Genomic DNA, 15,286 nt, shown 5'->3' with positions numbered 1-15,286 from the left:
GTGCTGCTTCTACTGTTGTTGCTGCAGCTACAACTCTCCCTCTCTCCCTGTTCGCCCTCCTCGCCCTGCTTATTCCTTCCTTCCAGTTCCAGATCCGTAGCTGTATTCCAGAAGCAGCAGCAGCAGCAGCACTCAGAAGGAGCCAGCCTCATACCTCCTCGATTCATGGCCTCTGTCCCTGCTGCTTCTCCCATCTCCATCTCCATCTCTCCTTCCAGCCTCGCCTCCCCTGTTTGCATCAGGTAGGTGCGTTTCTCTCTCTCTTCACTGCTGTTTCCGGATAGCCGGCTATGACTTGCTTTGTTTGTTCTATTTGGTGTTTTGTAGGCTTCCCGTGGCATCGGCCGCATGTCCTGTATTTCGTCTACGCTCTGAGAACAATCTCAAGAATGTCTACTTTTTCTTTCCTATATTCGAGGAAAAATGGATACACATGTACACGTCAGTTTTTTTCTTGATCAATCAGGAATCAAGCGTGTGGTTTGTGTGTGTATGGGAATGCTCGTGTAGTTCAATTCGGAATATGTTCTATTCATTGCAGTAGGCTGCAGTCGTTGAGGTGTGTGTGTGTGAGAGAGAGAGTGTGATAGAGAGGGGGATCGTCAAGTGCTCTGGTTTTAGGGTGCGGTTGACGATGAGGAATAGCTGTGGATACTTTCTGTGTCTTCAAGGAGTTATTGAAGCTCACGGTAGATTTAGTTGGTGCAGTCATGCGATTGTTGGTAGGAATGGTACAATCGCTGGTTTTAATTTTCCCGCATTCTGTCTCGAATATTTAATGCTCGTAGGCTGTTGGTGCTGAAAAATTAAGTTTCCGGGTATATGGAGTTTTGTAAGTATTAGTTCTCGGTTGTGAAATCTAATTTTGAATCCTCAATCTCTTAACATGTTTCCCACGTGAATGATGCAGATACTAGCATCGAGAAACGTAGTCAAGATGAAAGTGGTTGCACTTGTGAGTGGTGGCAAGGACAGCTGCTATGCCATGCAGCGGTCTATAGACTTCGGCCATGAGGTCCGATAATTCTCCATTTCTTTTCTGCCGATCTTGGGCTTGTTTTTCGGTAGCATGGTTTGTGACATTGATAGCATCTCTTTGTGGCAGGCTATCTGGAAATTCATGAATCGGTCTAACTTGTCAATACAATTCTGTATATTCAACCTTCGATGCTTTAATGTTCCATTTTCAATTCGTGCCAATCATGCTTGAGTGCTGCATAGGGTGAGTTGTGGGATATTTTGTGCATAATTGCAGATAGTAGCCCTTGCCAATCTACTGCCTGCAGATGATGATGTTGATGAGCTTGACAGCTTCATGTTCCAGACTGTAAGTGTATTTTGTTTTTTAAATTAAATTAATCCTTTTTAGAGGTTTCGCGGAGATTTTGTTGGTCGTAAGATTGTGAACTACAAGTGCATTTTCTTTTTCTTTTTCTTTTTCTTCGCAGTAAATTGATGTTGACGGAATTGAAATAACCTTATTGCGACCAGACTACGTAAAACATGTGACAATGTATATGATCTTTTCATATTTGTTAAGAGGGCCTAGTAGCACGTTACTTTTGACGTGCTCGTACTACGCTCACCGTATTTTCGTTGCTGGGCAGGTGGGCCATCAAATGATAGGTGCCATAGCCCAATGTATGGGCCTGCCGTTGTTTCGCCGGCGCATTCGAGGCACGTCCAGGTCAATGCTTGTTCCTCTTCATCTTGCTGCTTGCACGTATTAGTTTAAGTGATCATTTTCCCTTAGTTCAGTGCAGCACTGTGCTGCGGAGACGAAGGTTAAATTGTGATGTATTTCAGATTGCAGGAGTTGAGATACAAGAAAACTGATGGGGACGAAGTGGAAGATTTAGAGAAACTTCTGATGGCTGTGAAGCAGAAGCACCCTGACATTAATGCTGTTTCTTCAGGAGCTATTGCATCCAATTATCAGCGATTGAGAGTGGAAAGCATATGCTCTAGATTGGGTCTCATTTCTCTTGCTTACATGTGGGAGCAAGATCAGGCTACACTTCTTCAGAACATGGTAAGTACATGCTTTCCTTGCATGTGTAGCCGTTTACTCAGCATCTACTTTAAAGTAAAATTTGTACTCGATTGTTATGCATACAAGCTTGCGCAAGGTCCTGTCCTTTGCCAATTTCTGGGGTTTAAGTCTTGACGGTAGTGTTTGCTGGAATTCGGTAGATTTCCAACTGACAATGTGTTGATTTTGCGCAGATTGATAGTGGGATCCACGCAGTGCTCGTCAAGGTACAATAGACACCAGATTTTTTTCTTGTGTGAAAATTTCTTTTCATCTTCTTTTTAATGTGCAGAAAGCAGATGTTGAGTTCATTTTCATTTGCGAATAGTTTTATGGTTTTAAAATATTCAACGATTGATGTCTCTTCCCATCCCGTACTCATCCCCGAAAGTTGGGTTAATATTATGAACATCTGATTGTGAAGGTGGCTGCAATTGGTATGGACCCATACAAACATTTGGGGAAGGATTTGGCTTCTGTGCAGCCGTATCTTACTCACCTCGCCTGGTACAAAACTGAATGAATCCATCTGGTCATGTGATGCGCGGTACTGTTGGAGGATTCAAGCTCGCCTCACTTTGAGAGTTGTATAAACACGTTACGAGTGAAGCTACTTCTATGATTACATCCAACCTCGTTTTCTTCGTCTAACGTCTATCTTGTGTTACAGTCTGTATGGAAGCAACGTATGTGGTGAAGGTGGAGAGTACGAGAGTCTGACTCTCGATTCTCCTCTATTTAAGGTGAGATTGCCTGCTACAAGGTTGTACATTTTCTGCATTCAACCACCCTGACGAATTCTTTCATTTAATTATAAAGAGCCGGATTAACTATCAACAGTTATGAAATGCTGTCAAGCGGTTGATGCAGTACAACTCTTTTGTATTGACCTTGTACGAACGTATCCTAGTGTTTTCACTCATCAAACAAGGATATAGTTGAGATTTATTTTTGAGAGACTGTACACCAAGAGGTGCTGATTTAATCTTAAACAGATTAACAAGGCCGGTGGCTAAGTTGCAAGCACTATGGCCTTGTCCTCACAGCTGGATTGCTTTGGATCAGCATGCACGAATTGTTTTGGATGAGTTTGAAGTCACATTGCACTCACCAGACCAAATTGCCCCCGTCGGTGTGCTTCACCCAACGAAATTTCATTTGGAAGCTAAAGATTCATCAGCAAAGTTGAGTCCTGGCTTGTTGTCCTCGGTGTATGAAGTAGCAGACGACATGCCTGAGAAGGAGGAGATGGTCATGAAAGGCGAGGAAGTCTCAGTGATCGAGTTGAAAAATATACGCTCGAGTGTCGAAGTCCTAACCACAATTATTTCTCAACAGCACGGCATTTTCACAATATGCTGTTGGCTGTCAAATAGTCAGAAACTTGGTGAGCATGTCTAAGTATTAGTTTCTGACTGAATTTATGATGAGAATGTGTGGATATCTGCAAGCTTTGTACGAGTATAGCTGAAAATAATTCTAGATTTTAGGGTAGAAGTATTTAACACCTTTTCTGGTGTTTGAATATGTAGATGTGCAGGAAGAACTTGGGCTACTATTGTCCACTGTTGAAAAGACTCTTCATACCAAGGGTCTCACCTGGGGCAACGCTGTATATGTTCGCCTCTTTCTTGAGGACATGGTCTCCTTTGGGGTTGCCAATGAAGTCTACGTGAAGAATATCACTGAGCAGAAGTGTGAGAGAGGAGTACCCTCTCGGTGTTGCATGCAAGTGTGCTTACCAGAGGCCTGCATGGGCGGAGCTTTGGTAGAAGTCACAGCTGCTTCAGATTTAAGCAAGCAGGTCCTTCATGTTCAGAGTATTTCTTGCTGGGCTCCGAGCTGCATTGGCCCTTATAGTCAGGTGCGGTCTGAGGAGTCGCTTCGAACTCACTCTTTACTCTCTGCTAACTGCTTCTCTTTCGAGGGTTTCGTTTAGGTTAGTTAATCTTTGAGGTCATTATTTTGACAGCGTTGTTATTTTATCTCGCCCTCGATCAAGAAAGTGAAGGATATGAACCTTTTTGCGCTTGCACCTAAATACATTGTGCTTTTAATAGCCATATTCCTACATCTTGATGCGTGCGTTTGTGTAGATTAGTTTGTGTATCATGTGTGTAGGATACGTTTCTATGTTTCTCTTCTTTGCAAACAACGGCTAAATGCTTGTTGTCACCTAACTCTCATGTATCTTGTCGTGGCGTTTCAGGCAACACTGCATAGGAGTATACTGCACATGGCTGGGCAGCTTGGTTTGTACCCTCCTACTATGGCGCTGGTGCAAGGTGGCGCAGCCTTGGAAATGCAACAAGCTTTGAAGAACTGTGAGGCAGTAGCAAGGGCTTTCAAAGTCAGTCTACGAAATGATTCTGTAGCCATCACAATTTACTGTTCAGCTGCTTTGAGTGTTGAGGACCAAGTGCAAGTTGAGCGTTGTCTTTATGAATTTCTCGAAGGAGTGGAGGAAGATGATGATAACGAATCTCAGAGCATGAGAACAGATTTGAAAATCTCAAATCCACTGATATTTTTTGTTCTTGTGCCAGCATTGCCGAAAGGGTGGGTTCATAATTGAGGTCACTTGTATGTGCCGAATTTTTTAGCATGTTCATTTAGATTTTCTGAAGTTATCAAGAACAGTAGTAGTCAAATTGCTTATCATGCATTAGTCTTGTCAGAATCTGCTAGTCGCGGACATCACCTTTTTTGACGATGTCTGCATATTGAAGTTGGATATTTCTCACTTGAACATGTTTTGTTTTTCTTATTGTTGACAGGGCGGCCGTCGAATTGGAACCTTCCTTGTATGTGAATTCGAGCATCTACAACGACAACGACTCTGAGTCTGATTCAAGTCTATCTTGGAAACACGTCCACGTTGAACCTCCAACCACTATTGGCAGCTCAGTGGTCAGAAATAGGACACTTGCGTGTAGTCCATGCCAAGGGTCGGTCCTACCAAGGAAGTATGGTCGAGCTAGTATTTGCATCAGTAATTTCTCTGCTGGCTCTTTGGGGTTGATCAACACTAGCGAAAATGCTGGGGAAGCGCGTGTAGACCTGGAAGAGTTGCAGGAGCTAATATCTTCAGCTGTAGCCACACTGAGGTTTAGAGTTTTCGAGGAGATGGCAAGACTTTCATGGAACGAAGTCACGGTAAGTTTTTTTCTCACCCCAGTTGGTGTTGTATTGAATATTACCTGTTTTGGTCTGACTTTTGAATAATCACCCAAGCTTCATTTCGTGATTCAAGTGGTCTTGTTCTATTATATTTGAGCAGCATCTAGGTTAGTGAGGTTGATAGTACACAGTTCTTCTTTTTCTTCAGTATGTTAATTCGGGCTTCTGCAGGTGAAGAACATGTGAGCCTTTATGTTGATCGTGTTTTTGCTGTGCAGGCGTTTCGGGTTTACTATGATGCCATAGCAGTTCATGCAGCTCCATTATATACAGCTGTGACTAAGGCTTTAGACGATTTCCGTATAGCTGAGGGGTGTAGTGTTGCCCCGACCTTGATACCAGTAAGCGGAGCAAGCTTCACACTGAAAATTAGGGAACTCGTTCTTTTCGACGTGACTGCTGCTAGTACCCATCTTCAAACATAAGATCCATACAGAATCTCTCATCCAGTGTTTCACCCTGCCCAGAGAATTGTTACCCAATCACCTTAACTGGATCAACAGCAGTGTGGTCTGCAAGTCGGTAATGGCTAATATTTTGAATTTGGGATATAACCTTGCTAACCCATCCAGGTTTTGCTAGTAACGGAAAACACCGACGATGACAGTAACAAAACACTCCAGCGACCAGTTGGAATTTCTGCCTCCTATTTCACGAGGCATTCCAGATCATAATTATTACTCGTGTTCAGTGCAAGTACTTGGAATCAGCATTGTCAAGCAGTAGGAGGGTGGATGCGTGGGGATCCCTTTTCGACACAATCGATTCACGTTATGTAGGCACTATATGTCGTACCTATTGTAGAAGGATGATTGATGATAGTGATTAAAAGGCCACTTCGTGTGTATTTTCCATGTTTAAAGACGGAGTTGTACACCTACAATGTGAAAGTTATGCTCGAAGTTACACTTCATATGTCTCGTTGACGGTTAATGAAGCTTTTATATTTTCGTGAAAAATATTCGTAAATGCTTTATAATTGAGTTCATAACGGAGTTACGAAGTTCTAGAGGTCTCCTGAAGAGTAACCTCTTTCACATCTCCTGGTTAAATTCTTCCCCAGGTCGGATCATTATCCTGCTTGTAATACCTCGGACCTGAACCCGGATCTCGTCCGTGCAATTTCGGGTTTTACCCGTGTACTTCAACACCTGCACTGCTAAGATACAGCCGAAACTTGATTAGTCGCACAATGAATCTATCTCTTGCTGTTGCTCTCTCGACCCATACTTCACAGGAAGTGCATGGAGCAATGGGGCAGTGGGTGGCATTCTTAACAGAGAGCGGTGTCGGATGCTATATATGGCGGAGAAAGTGCCTCCCATGACAGTCACAGTCCCACACCGTACTGTATGCGAAGAGAACTGGCTGCCAATAATGGCGATACGACCAAAAGAAAGGCGGCGCGCACTGGCTATTAACATCCTCACCAGCCCCTTGCGGCTTTAAGTAAACTTCCAAATTGCCGGTCTTACGATGCTCCTCACCTCCCTGCAGGAACCGCCACCACGTTCTCCGTCTGCCCCCGTGCTCCTGTCAGAGCCTTATTTGCATCGTCATGCTTATACCGCAGGGCTTTTGCCCGGAAGGAGTCTGCCAAAGTTGCTAAAAGTGTTCAGAAAAACCATATCGTTTTCTCTCAAAACGTATCGGACCTTTACAATCACGGTACACGGATGGTCTGAGACAGTTGGGTTTTACGCTGACATATTTGTGGGCCGTTTTCATATTTTCATTGAGCCTGTCGCGGAATCGTGGGCTTTCTAGCTGAATCCCAGTGAGGCCAATCACGAGTTAATGGTCTCATGAATTATAAGGTGCTCTCATCAGGTGGTAAAGTACTCTATGGCGAAATGTTGAGATGCCATAAGTATTATTTTCGAGTGGGTGCATTCCGGCAATTTATCCTGATTGGCATCCTCTTGACGGAGTACGAGTTATCCCAATAGAAGCTTCACTCCACTTGTCTCCGGTCTTAACATTGTCACGGTATTGTTGGTGGCTGCAACTTGACCGCAGTATATTTGTGGTGGTGGTGCTTGTTGCAGAGTGGAAACACACATGGCAACTGGGAAAAGGATTGAGTGTCAACTTGATCCACAACATTCTACCAAACGGAGACCTTCCACGGGATTAGTTGGCGACTGTGGTTAGAATCTGGAGCATTTTGACGACACTCCCTGTGAAGGGTTTCAGAAGCTCTCTGAATCTCCTGTCATCTCAGCGTCAATGCACATAGAAGATTCTTTCTAATGCATAAATATACCAACTTTAATAATAGCAACGTTGGGTTTGAAATATAGTCCAGGTGGAGAGGGCTTGGGTTGAATGAATAGTATGTCCGTTGAGGGGTGATGTGGAAGGCCACCGAAACCACTCTATCTATTCTATTGTTGGTGCCTTTTCTAAGTTTAACTTCAAAGATCTACGAGTTAGACGTGGTTATCGAGCATTCAGTAACCAGTGATCGATGGTTGGTGTTCAATACTTGAAGATGAGTGGGCTGTTCAGGGTGCTTTTTTGTGTTCGTAAGATCACCCCCGATAATGTAAGATTTTGACAATATATTGTCATGTTCAGGGCTACTGGTTTTTTACTGTGTTGGTGTTTGTGTGTTTCTATGTGTGATATGCGTGATGTTAACAGTACAGTGTGCATAATACAAAAATAGTCGAAAGCAATATTAATGCATACACAACGCAATTCATTGCTATTGAATGCTTCCAATCTATTTTTGTTTTATTAATTTGAAGCCAGAAGGGCAACTTAACCGGGTAGGTCTTTAATATTACTTTTCGCGTCTTTTAATTTTTTTGATTTTTTCTTTTGTTTCCCTCACATGTAATGTAAGTTTAATCCATGTGAAGCTCGTGGAAGAAGAGCTCGTGGCTAGTGGACAATGGAATGGGCTCGGCAAAATCAAAAATTCTCATCAACAGGTGAAATATCATAGTGCCGCGGTACTCTTACAAAAGCTCCGCAAAAAAAGATGAAGTTGAACCAAGTGCCTTAAAGAATCCTCCATCTTCACGTCACATCCACAACATGTGATTGATTGTTTGCAAGCCTCGCCTATGGATCGAAAACCACCAACTTCCACAGGATCCTTCACGAGCCTTAAAGCAAAAGCATGAAATATGAAAAGCAAATATGAACTGGCTGCGAGTTGGTTCTACTATTCCCTTGCGAGCCACTTCAACAACAATAACATTGATAATGTTTCCTCTCAAACGATGCCAAGGAGTGCTAACAGCTGTTTTTTTTTTTTTTTTTTTTTTTGAAGACTGCAGTTGTGGTGAGATTGGTAAGGAAAACCAGAGAGGAGTTGAGGTAGAAAGCGTGGGGGTGGGATTTTGTGGTTGTTTGGCGATGCGGTGACATGGCAATGCAGAAGCGGATAAAGCAGATCCGGTGGAGGCGATGCCAGATTGGCACGCGTTAATTCCTATGCATCACGAATGTTCTTTGCACTTTCACAAGGAGGACGATGACGACGTCGATGAGGGAGATGATGGGTGAGGAGGAGGAGGAGGAAGAGACGACGGAGATGATGGAATGAACGTGTTGGGGAAAGGAACGAATCGGTTGCAAGTCACCAGCAACGGCCATCCGCATCAACGAACTTCATTGACATGAAGTGCGAAGATGGTAGTGTACTGAGAGGGGGCGAGACAGGGAGGAATGCGCACGAATCGCCGCAAACAAAGGCGTATGGCTAGGATCACTACATCTATGCTATTTTGTGGAGGATGGAGCGACGCAAAGAGTGCTTTGCTGCTGGGCACCCATCCCAGCACAACTCGCTCTGATTCTCTCCCTGTCGCTTTATTAATTGCAGCACAGGGCCCCTTCATGCGCAGCCGAAGGCATATTAGCTTCAACCCATTTCAAACTCCTTGTTTTCACTGCTCCATCCACACACAATCTCGTGGATGGGTGCAATCTCGTCGCCCGCTTTTGAACTGCGCACTGGTAGAGGACCGGTGGAGGAGACGATAGTGTGAAGATCTATGCTTGCAATTTCAAGCTGTTGGTCTGGCATCTAGTGAACACCATTTTGTTGTTGTCATGTTTTATTGAGCATTTAACTTCGCATTGAGCTTATTCTCGACCATTTTGAGGCGGAGAGTATGTTTTAGCTGTGGAGTTACGTGACGCACGAGCTGTTGAGCTGCCGTGCTTTATCTGTCTCATGACCACCTCCTTGCTGGGTTCTGATTGAAAGGTTTGGGAGGGGGTATAAGAAACGGAGTTGTTGGTCCCCTTCGCTGCACTGCAACTTTTTTCAACTGGAGTGTTGTAGTGACCCGCATTTTTTATAGCATGGAATGGTTGAACTGAAGCTTCTGCTCTCGGAGCGGCAAAGCCATTGTAGTGTCATGTCGCAATAAAGCTCGAGCCCTGGACCACATTGGATGTATGGGTTGTAGGATCCGATAGTTTAGAACCCTCTCTGCACGCATTAGGCTAGTACGATGTGGTGATCTTAATATCACCTTCTTTTAGTGCAACAGGTTGTGACTACCAGATTTTACGCACGTACTTTTTTCGGTCTCATGTGACACACTAGTGAGTCGAGATGACATCTGACGCAGTAGAGTAGCTGTATTTATGAATACATTGTAGTCCTTAGTCCTTGAGCTGTTATTTATTTTCTCTTTCGGTTCCAACGCGGGTTAATCCCTTTCTGCATTTGGTATCTCTCTCGAATGTAGTGGCCTGAACACCTATCTTCTCGACATTTGAGTCCACGAAGGTGATTTTCCAATGTGGCGAAGAAGATGCTTCTGGTGAAAGTCTGACTAAAACTGTAGCAATGCTGGTACTGTAAACAGCCTTTCTGGCACGGATTGTGCTCAAGATCCGGCCATAGGAACAGACCAGTGCGAATTTGTGTGTGCGTAACTTCGGAGGGGTTGTAACATAAGTCCTGCGAAGCTTTTCGTTTGTCTTGTTGTGGATGTTTCTAGTCAGGGTTTCTTATTAAAGAGATTATGGCGACTCTGACCCCAGGGATATTGCTGGAGCTTCTGAAACTCATAAACTCGGACCTAAAGGCTACCGGAGAACATCGATCTGCGCTCTTGCAGGTGATCTCCATAGTCCCAGCTCTTGCCGGTGGTGAGCTGTGGCCGAACCAAGGATTCTATATTAAAGTCTCAGACTCGTCTCATGCGACGTACGTATCTCTTGGTGAGGAGCATGATGATCTGATTCTGAGTGATAAAATTCAGCTGGGACAGTTCATTCACGTGGATAGACTTGAGGCTGGGTCACCCGTGCCAATCCTCCGCGGGGTAAGACCTCTTCCTGGACGACATCAATGTGTTGGGAATCCAGAAGACCTCGTCGCTGCTGTCGTCTCTACATCGTTAAGTTCCGATGGCTCTGTCCAACCTGATCTTTTTCAACCCGATCTACGCACATCGGACACAATAGATAAGTGAGTGACGAGACTTTTGAATGCTTCTAGCGTAACCTTCCTGTTTAAATTTTCTTTACCCCGCTTTCTTTCCAGCATGAAATTGACTTGAAATGTTTGGTTTGGACAGGTTCGATCCTTCTTCAGCTGAGAGCATAGCAGGTAAGAACGCAGAGAGGTCAAATGGCTCACTGAATGGTCTCATTGGGAGGTCATCGTCGTCGTCGTCAAACAGGTCTCACAGGTTCCACGACGTCGAGGTGGCCGTGGAGAAGACGATTGATATTTCATCTAATGACTTTGGCACACAGCTGAGCGAAAGGTTGGCTCGCGGTGCGATGTCGAGGAATTCGTCCTTCAAGCCACAGTACTCCACCGAATCTGTAAGATCGACCAACCCACAGGAGGAAGTGAGACCACTTTCCATGTCCACATTGAGGCAAGACAAACCCAAGGCATACGTAGATTGCACCTCAGTTCAGAAGGAGGTGAACAAAACCACCTCTCCTACGAGATCTCCGTCCATTATGAGTTCCCTGTTTACCGATAGACGATCACCCGCCTCTTTGTTCACCAGGAGTGTGGTGGCGTGTCCCGAAGACCGTATCATTCCTTACAGGGAGACTCCTGTGACGTCCAATCGAGCGAAGCAAGTATCTCCCATCACCAAGAGATCTGTCAGTACTGGTAGAGTGGTGAATGGCATTGATGCCACCAAGAGACGAGGATCGCTTGGGTGTGCTGGTCGAGCTGCAGAGCCCGTCAATGTAGCTGCGAAGAGTATACGGAAGAGCTGGGAGAGCGCGGCTGCGAAAAACGGGAAAGATCATCCTCAGCCTAAGTCCTCTATCAAGGATGTCAAGGCTACGCTGTGGTCTTCGGTAGGCGTTCCCTTTTTCTAATTCTAAGAGAGTTTTTGCTTTATTCGTGTTGCTCTGGAGGTGAATTCACCGGCGTCGGTAACATTGCCCCAATGAATCCTTAGGTTAGAGATTCTTGTTCCGCTACTGATACATTGCCAGGGAATAAATTGAGATGAAAGGCCGTGTCTCGTTGTGCAGCTTTCGGGTTCGAGGAATAAGCTCGTGGACAGCAATGGAAACACCTCTTTGGATAGGGGTTCACCTTCTCCTCATCATGTTCGACTAGGAAAACTCAATGTCAAAGCGGATAGCAACGGCTGTGCAGTTACACCGGGGTCTCCCACACATTCCACCACAAGTTCAATATTTTGTAATGACATCGAGGTGACAAATATCCAGGGACTCACGAGCAGCAACTGCTGGGAATCGCTTCCAGGAAACTTGGCACAGTTTGGCGCGGTTAGTGATTGAATCATGCCTAGGGGACTTTCTTCTTGATCTAGACCCACAAGTATTGAAGTGTTTATTGAGTCGTTTCGTAACCTTGTTGATTTGGTGGAGGGTAAAATGCTGTATGTTTTGGTTCAGTTCAGCTATTTGGTATGCTCAAATAGTGAACTTGCATTTCGACACCCTCTTGAATTTCAGGAAGCTTTGCAATCTCGGGAGGCTGCCGCTTTGGCAGCTGTCGAAGCTCTTCAGGAAGCTTCAGCAGCAGAGAGCGTCCTTCGAAGTCTAAGCATGTTTGCGGAATTGTGTTCGGTGGCGCGGGCCGACCATCCTCAGCCCTCAGTGGAGCAATTCCTGAGCTTGTCACAGTCCCTTAAGTCTGCTATGGCTGTATCTGATGCCTTGTCCGTATCTCGGAGCTCTTCCTCAGAGACGGCCTCCCCGCCAGAGGATGCCAACGAGGCTTCGAACGATAAAGCGCAAATACTGATGGAAAAGTCTCGAAGTGCCGCAAGTTGGGTTAATGCTGCACTGACCTCAGACTTGGCCTCATTTTCAGTTCAGAGCAGGCAATCTGGTTCAGGTTCGCTGCGAAACGCTCTCAAAAGATCTAGCAGTGCGCAGTTGCAGGTCATGTTGGACAAGGGCCCAAGCACCGTGCCCAGAGGGAGGAGTTCCTCGCCTTCTCTGAGCAGCAGGACTCCATCGTCTCCGAAGACCCGCGCTGCTCTGGCAACCTTGACAAACGAAAGGAAGACTGCTGCAGAATTGAGATCCCAGTCTCCAGTCCCTGGGCTCACATCCTCCCGACGAAGCAACACAATCAGTAGAATCGCGCTAGGGAAGAGTTCCAAAGCATCCAGCAAGGTGACCCCAGAAGCACAACCAGCGGAGCAGACGAACCCTCCAACTGCTACACCCTTAGCGGCACCAACCCCTGCGACGCCTCCGCCCGTCTGGGTGAGGGGTAAAGGAGTCGCAGAAACTGCTGCGCTGGCCAAGCAGGTGGAGAGCGAAGCCCAGGGCTGGTTTCTTAACTTCATGGAGGATGCTCTTGATGTCGGTTTCCACGTAGCCACTTCAGGCAGTGACGATAGAGAAGACATGTATGGTGCCAAGGTCATGAGCCAGCAGGAAAACAGCCACATCGCCACTATGTTGTCACAATTAAAGCGTGTCAATGATTGGTTGGATCAGGTCGGCGACGGCTTGGATACCAAGCTGATCGACACCAAAGCTAGGCTGAAACGCAAAATCTATGATTTTCTGCTCCAGCACGTCGAGTCAGCTGCTGCGGCTCTAGGCAACGTCTCCTCCGTCACCATTTTCTCCAAACCCCAAGTCGTCAATTGAAATCCAGCCATATATTTGGAATGTTCTTCATAGCATCGTCAGAAAAGGAACAAGTGCTTCTATACCTGTCTTACAGGGAGTGGGAGGATCGACTGTAGGTGGGATCTTCCCATCTGGGTACGCCTTGTGGGATTGTATCAAGAAGTGTATGTCAGAAGCAGTGGGACGCTAAGAAAAACTTTTAAAACGGTGTTATCCGAGAAGCTGACAAGCACTGAGGACATTCAGAGTGAAGCTGGTAACGGGAAAGGTTATCATGCCGACCTCTGTGGTGCCAACCGCGCGACAAATATTCAATCAAAGGTTTAGTGGAGTAGACAGGGATTAGTTACGATCTTCAATTCTTGTTTACGGCAAAGTGAGCATCGCCAGCCTCACGCGACCGTTGTACAATACAGTCAAGTCAATGGATTCGGTTGTCTTTTCTCCATGAAACGTTGGAACAACATAGAGATCTCCACGGCCGAGAGAAATCTAGTTCACGCGACGCTTTTGCCTGATGGAAAGCTGACACCGCATCACCACTGGACGAGTTGGTCTCCGCGGTCCGTTGTGCCAAACAGTGGAAAAAAATGCGGGTACATCCTTCCAAAATACTCTACTTTCCACTGTCAACCATCATCATCATGCCACTTTCTCTCCATCGATGCGTCCGACTGGGCAATCTACGGAATGTTCGTGTGCAGCTGCTTGCTACGAGCACTTTCGACTCTATTCCATGTAGTGACAACCGTGAACTGGCAAGCTGGGCGTTATTCTAGGGCGGTCACTAGACGAGAACTGCGGGCCCCTTCCCCTCCGAGTCGTTCACTAAGCTGTGTTGCACAGCGTTGCAACTCTGAGAGTTTTAGGATTCAGGATTCACGATTTCGGTGTAGCTGCGGACGTGGTCGCAGTCGGTGCCACTAGAGTTGACTAGAGTGGCCTGGGACGGCATTGGTTCATGAAGTTTGGATTCCTGTGCCCAGCTCGTCGTCATTCCTGCCATTTTTTAAAACTAAAAATTGAAGAAGAGTAAAAATGAACAGCAATGGTGTTCCTGTCAAACTACTGCCATGCCTTGAAGGAAGAACTGCTGACAGTATTTTTGCATGTGTATTTCGGCATGTTATGTGACGTGGAATTTCTTTTCCTTTTCTATCACTTTTTGACAATGGAGAAAAAGTACCTTTCAAAATTAACTTCGTAGATGACCCTGAACCTGAACTGATTCATATCTTCTATTCTTTTGGTAAATCACTTGTTTCTAATGTAGTGACCTGATTACATAAATGATTTTAGCTGCGAATTGGTGATATTTGATGTTGCCTCATCAACCAAATTGATTATCCCCAATTTGACCACCCACATGCACATTTTAAAATAATGTAATTCTGCATCAATAAGACATTTTCGTGTACTGTTGAGCACTTAGTTATGAATCTTTGATTTTTTCATGGGTATTGGTTGTAATATTGATAGTATGAACAATAGTGTGATTGTCTTTTGTAGTTAATTTGTTGTGTTGTCTAAAGGTTCAGCGTTTAAGATAAAAATGATTATTTAAATAACTCTATCTTAAGAAAATTAAGAAATTATTGTGATAATAATGTCTTTATTTAGAATTGTGATTGTTCTACAATTGTTAATATTGTGCGGCTATATATATATATATATATATGTATTTTTACATATTCATTCATTCATTGATTGAGAGGGTACAACTAATACCACCATAATTTTTGCCACCTACCATCCATTTGGCATATATTTTTAGTTTTTTATTCTAATAAAAAAATCATGTTAATATTTTCAGTACATTTTTTTTTAAAAATCACATGAATTTTTTAATACTAATAAAAAATAATGAAAATTTTGATTACAATGAGTTTTCTTTGGTCACAAAAAAATTATTCTTATTTAAAAAAAAAGATAAAAAACATAAATAATTCAAATAAAAATATACTTTTTATTTAGGATTAACAAAGATGTAAATAACATGTGGTA

At 44.5% G+C, this 15,286-nt stretch overlaps 2 protein-coding genes across 6 annotated transcripts; both read left to right on the top strand.

The window, feature by feature from the left end:
* Positions 1-6,125, top strand: LOC112288731 (diphthine--ammonia ligase). Of its 5 annotated transcripts, none has more exons than XM_024533239.3 (13): positions 1-242; positions 911-1,015; positions 1,256-1,327; positions 1,608-1,687; positions 1,807-2,032; positions 2,227-2,259; positions 2,457-2,539; positions 2,703-2,775; positions 3,098-3,419; positions 3,565-3,896; positions 4,242-4,591; positions 4,810-5,188; positions 5,431-6,125. In XM_024533239.3, the coding sequence occupies exons 2-13, from the start codon at positions 938-940 to the stop codon at positions 5,635-5,637; spliced, it is 2,235 nt and encodes a 744-aa protein (XP_024389007.1). In that variant the 5' UTR covers positions 1-242; positions 911-937; the 3' UTR covers positions 5,638-6,125. The 5 variants fall into 5 exon arrangements, with proteins under 5 accessions (XP_024389007.1, XP_024389008.1, XP_024389009.1 ...); XM_024533240.3 differs by having other exon boundaries at positions 18-246; XM_024533241.3 differs by having other exon boundaries at positions 24-242; positions 1,608-1,677; positions 1,917-2,032.
* A 2,961-nt stretch (positions 6,126-9,086) lies between these two features.
* Positions 9,087-14,350, top strand: LOC112288933 (protein CORTICAL MICROTUBULE DISORDERING 2). Its single transcript, XM_024533694.3, has 4 exons — positions 9,087-10,655; positions 10,765-11,515; positions 11,696-11,956; positions 12,146-14,350. Exons 1-4 carry the CDS (start codon positions 10,207-10,209, stop codon positions 13,298-13,300), a joined length of 2,616 nt encoding a protein of 871 aa, XP_024389462.1. The 5' UTR covers positions 9,087-10,206; the 3' UTR covers positions 13,301-14,350.
* Positions 14,351-15,286: the final 936 nt, after the last annotated feature.

This window comes from Physcomitrium patens, chromosome 11 (genome assembly GCF_059467195.1).
Source record: "Physcomitrium patens ecotype Gransden chromosome 11, ASM5946719v1, whole genome shotgun sequence".
NCBI lineage: Eukaryota > Viridiplantae > Streptophyta > Bryopsida > Funariales > Funariaceae > Physcomitrium > Physcomitrium patens.
This window is presented reverse-complemented; position numbering and strand designations above follow the sequence as displayed.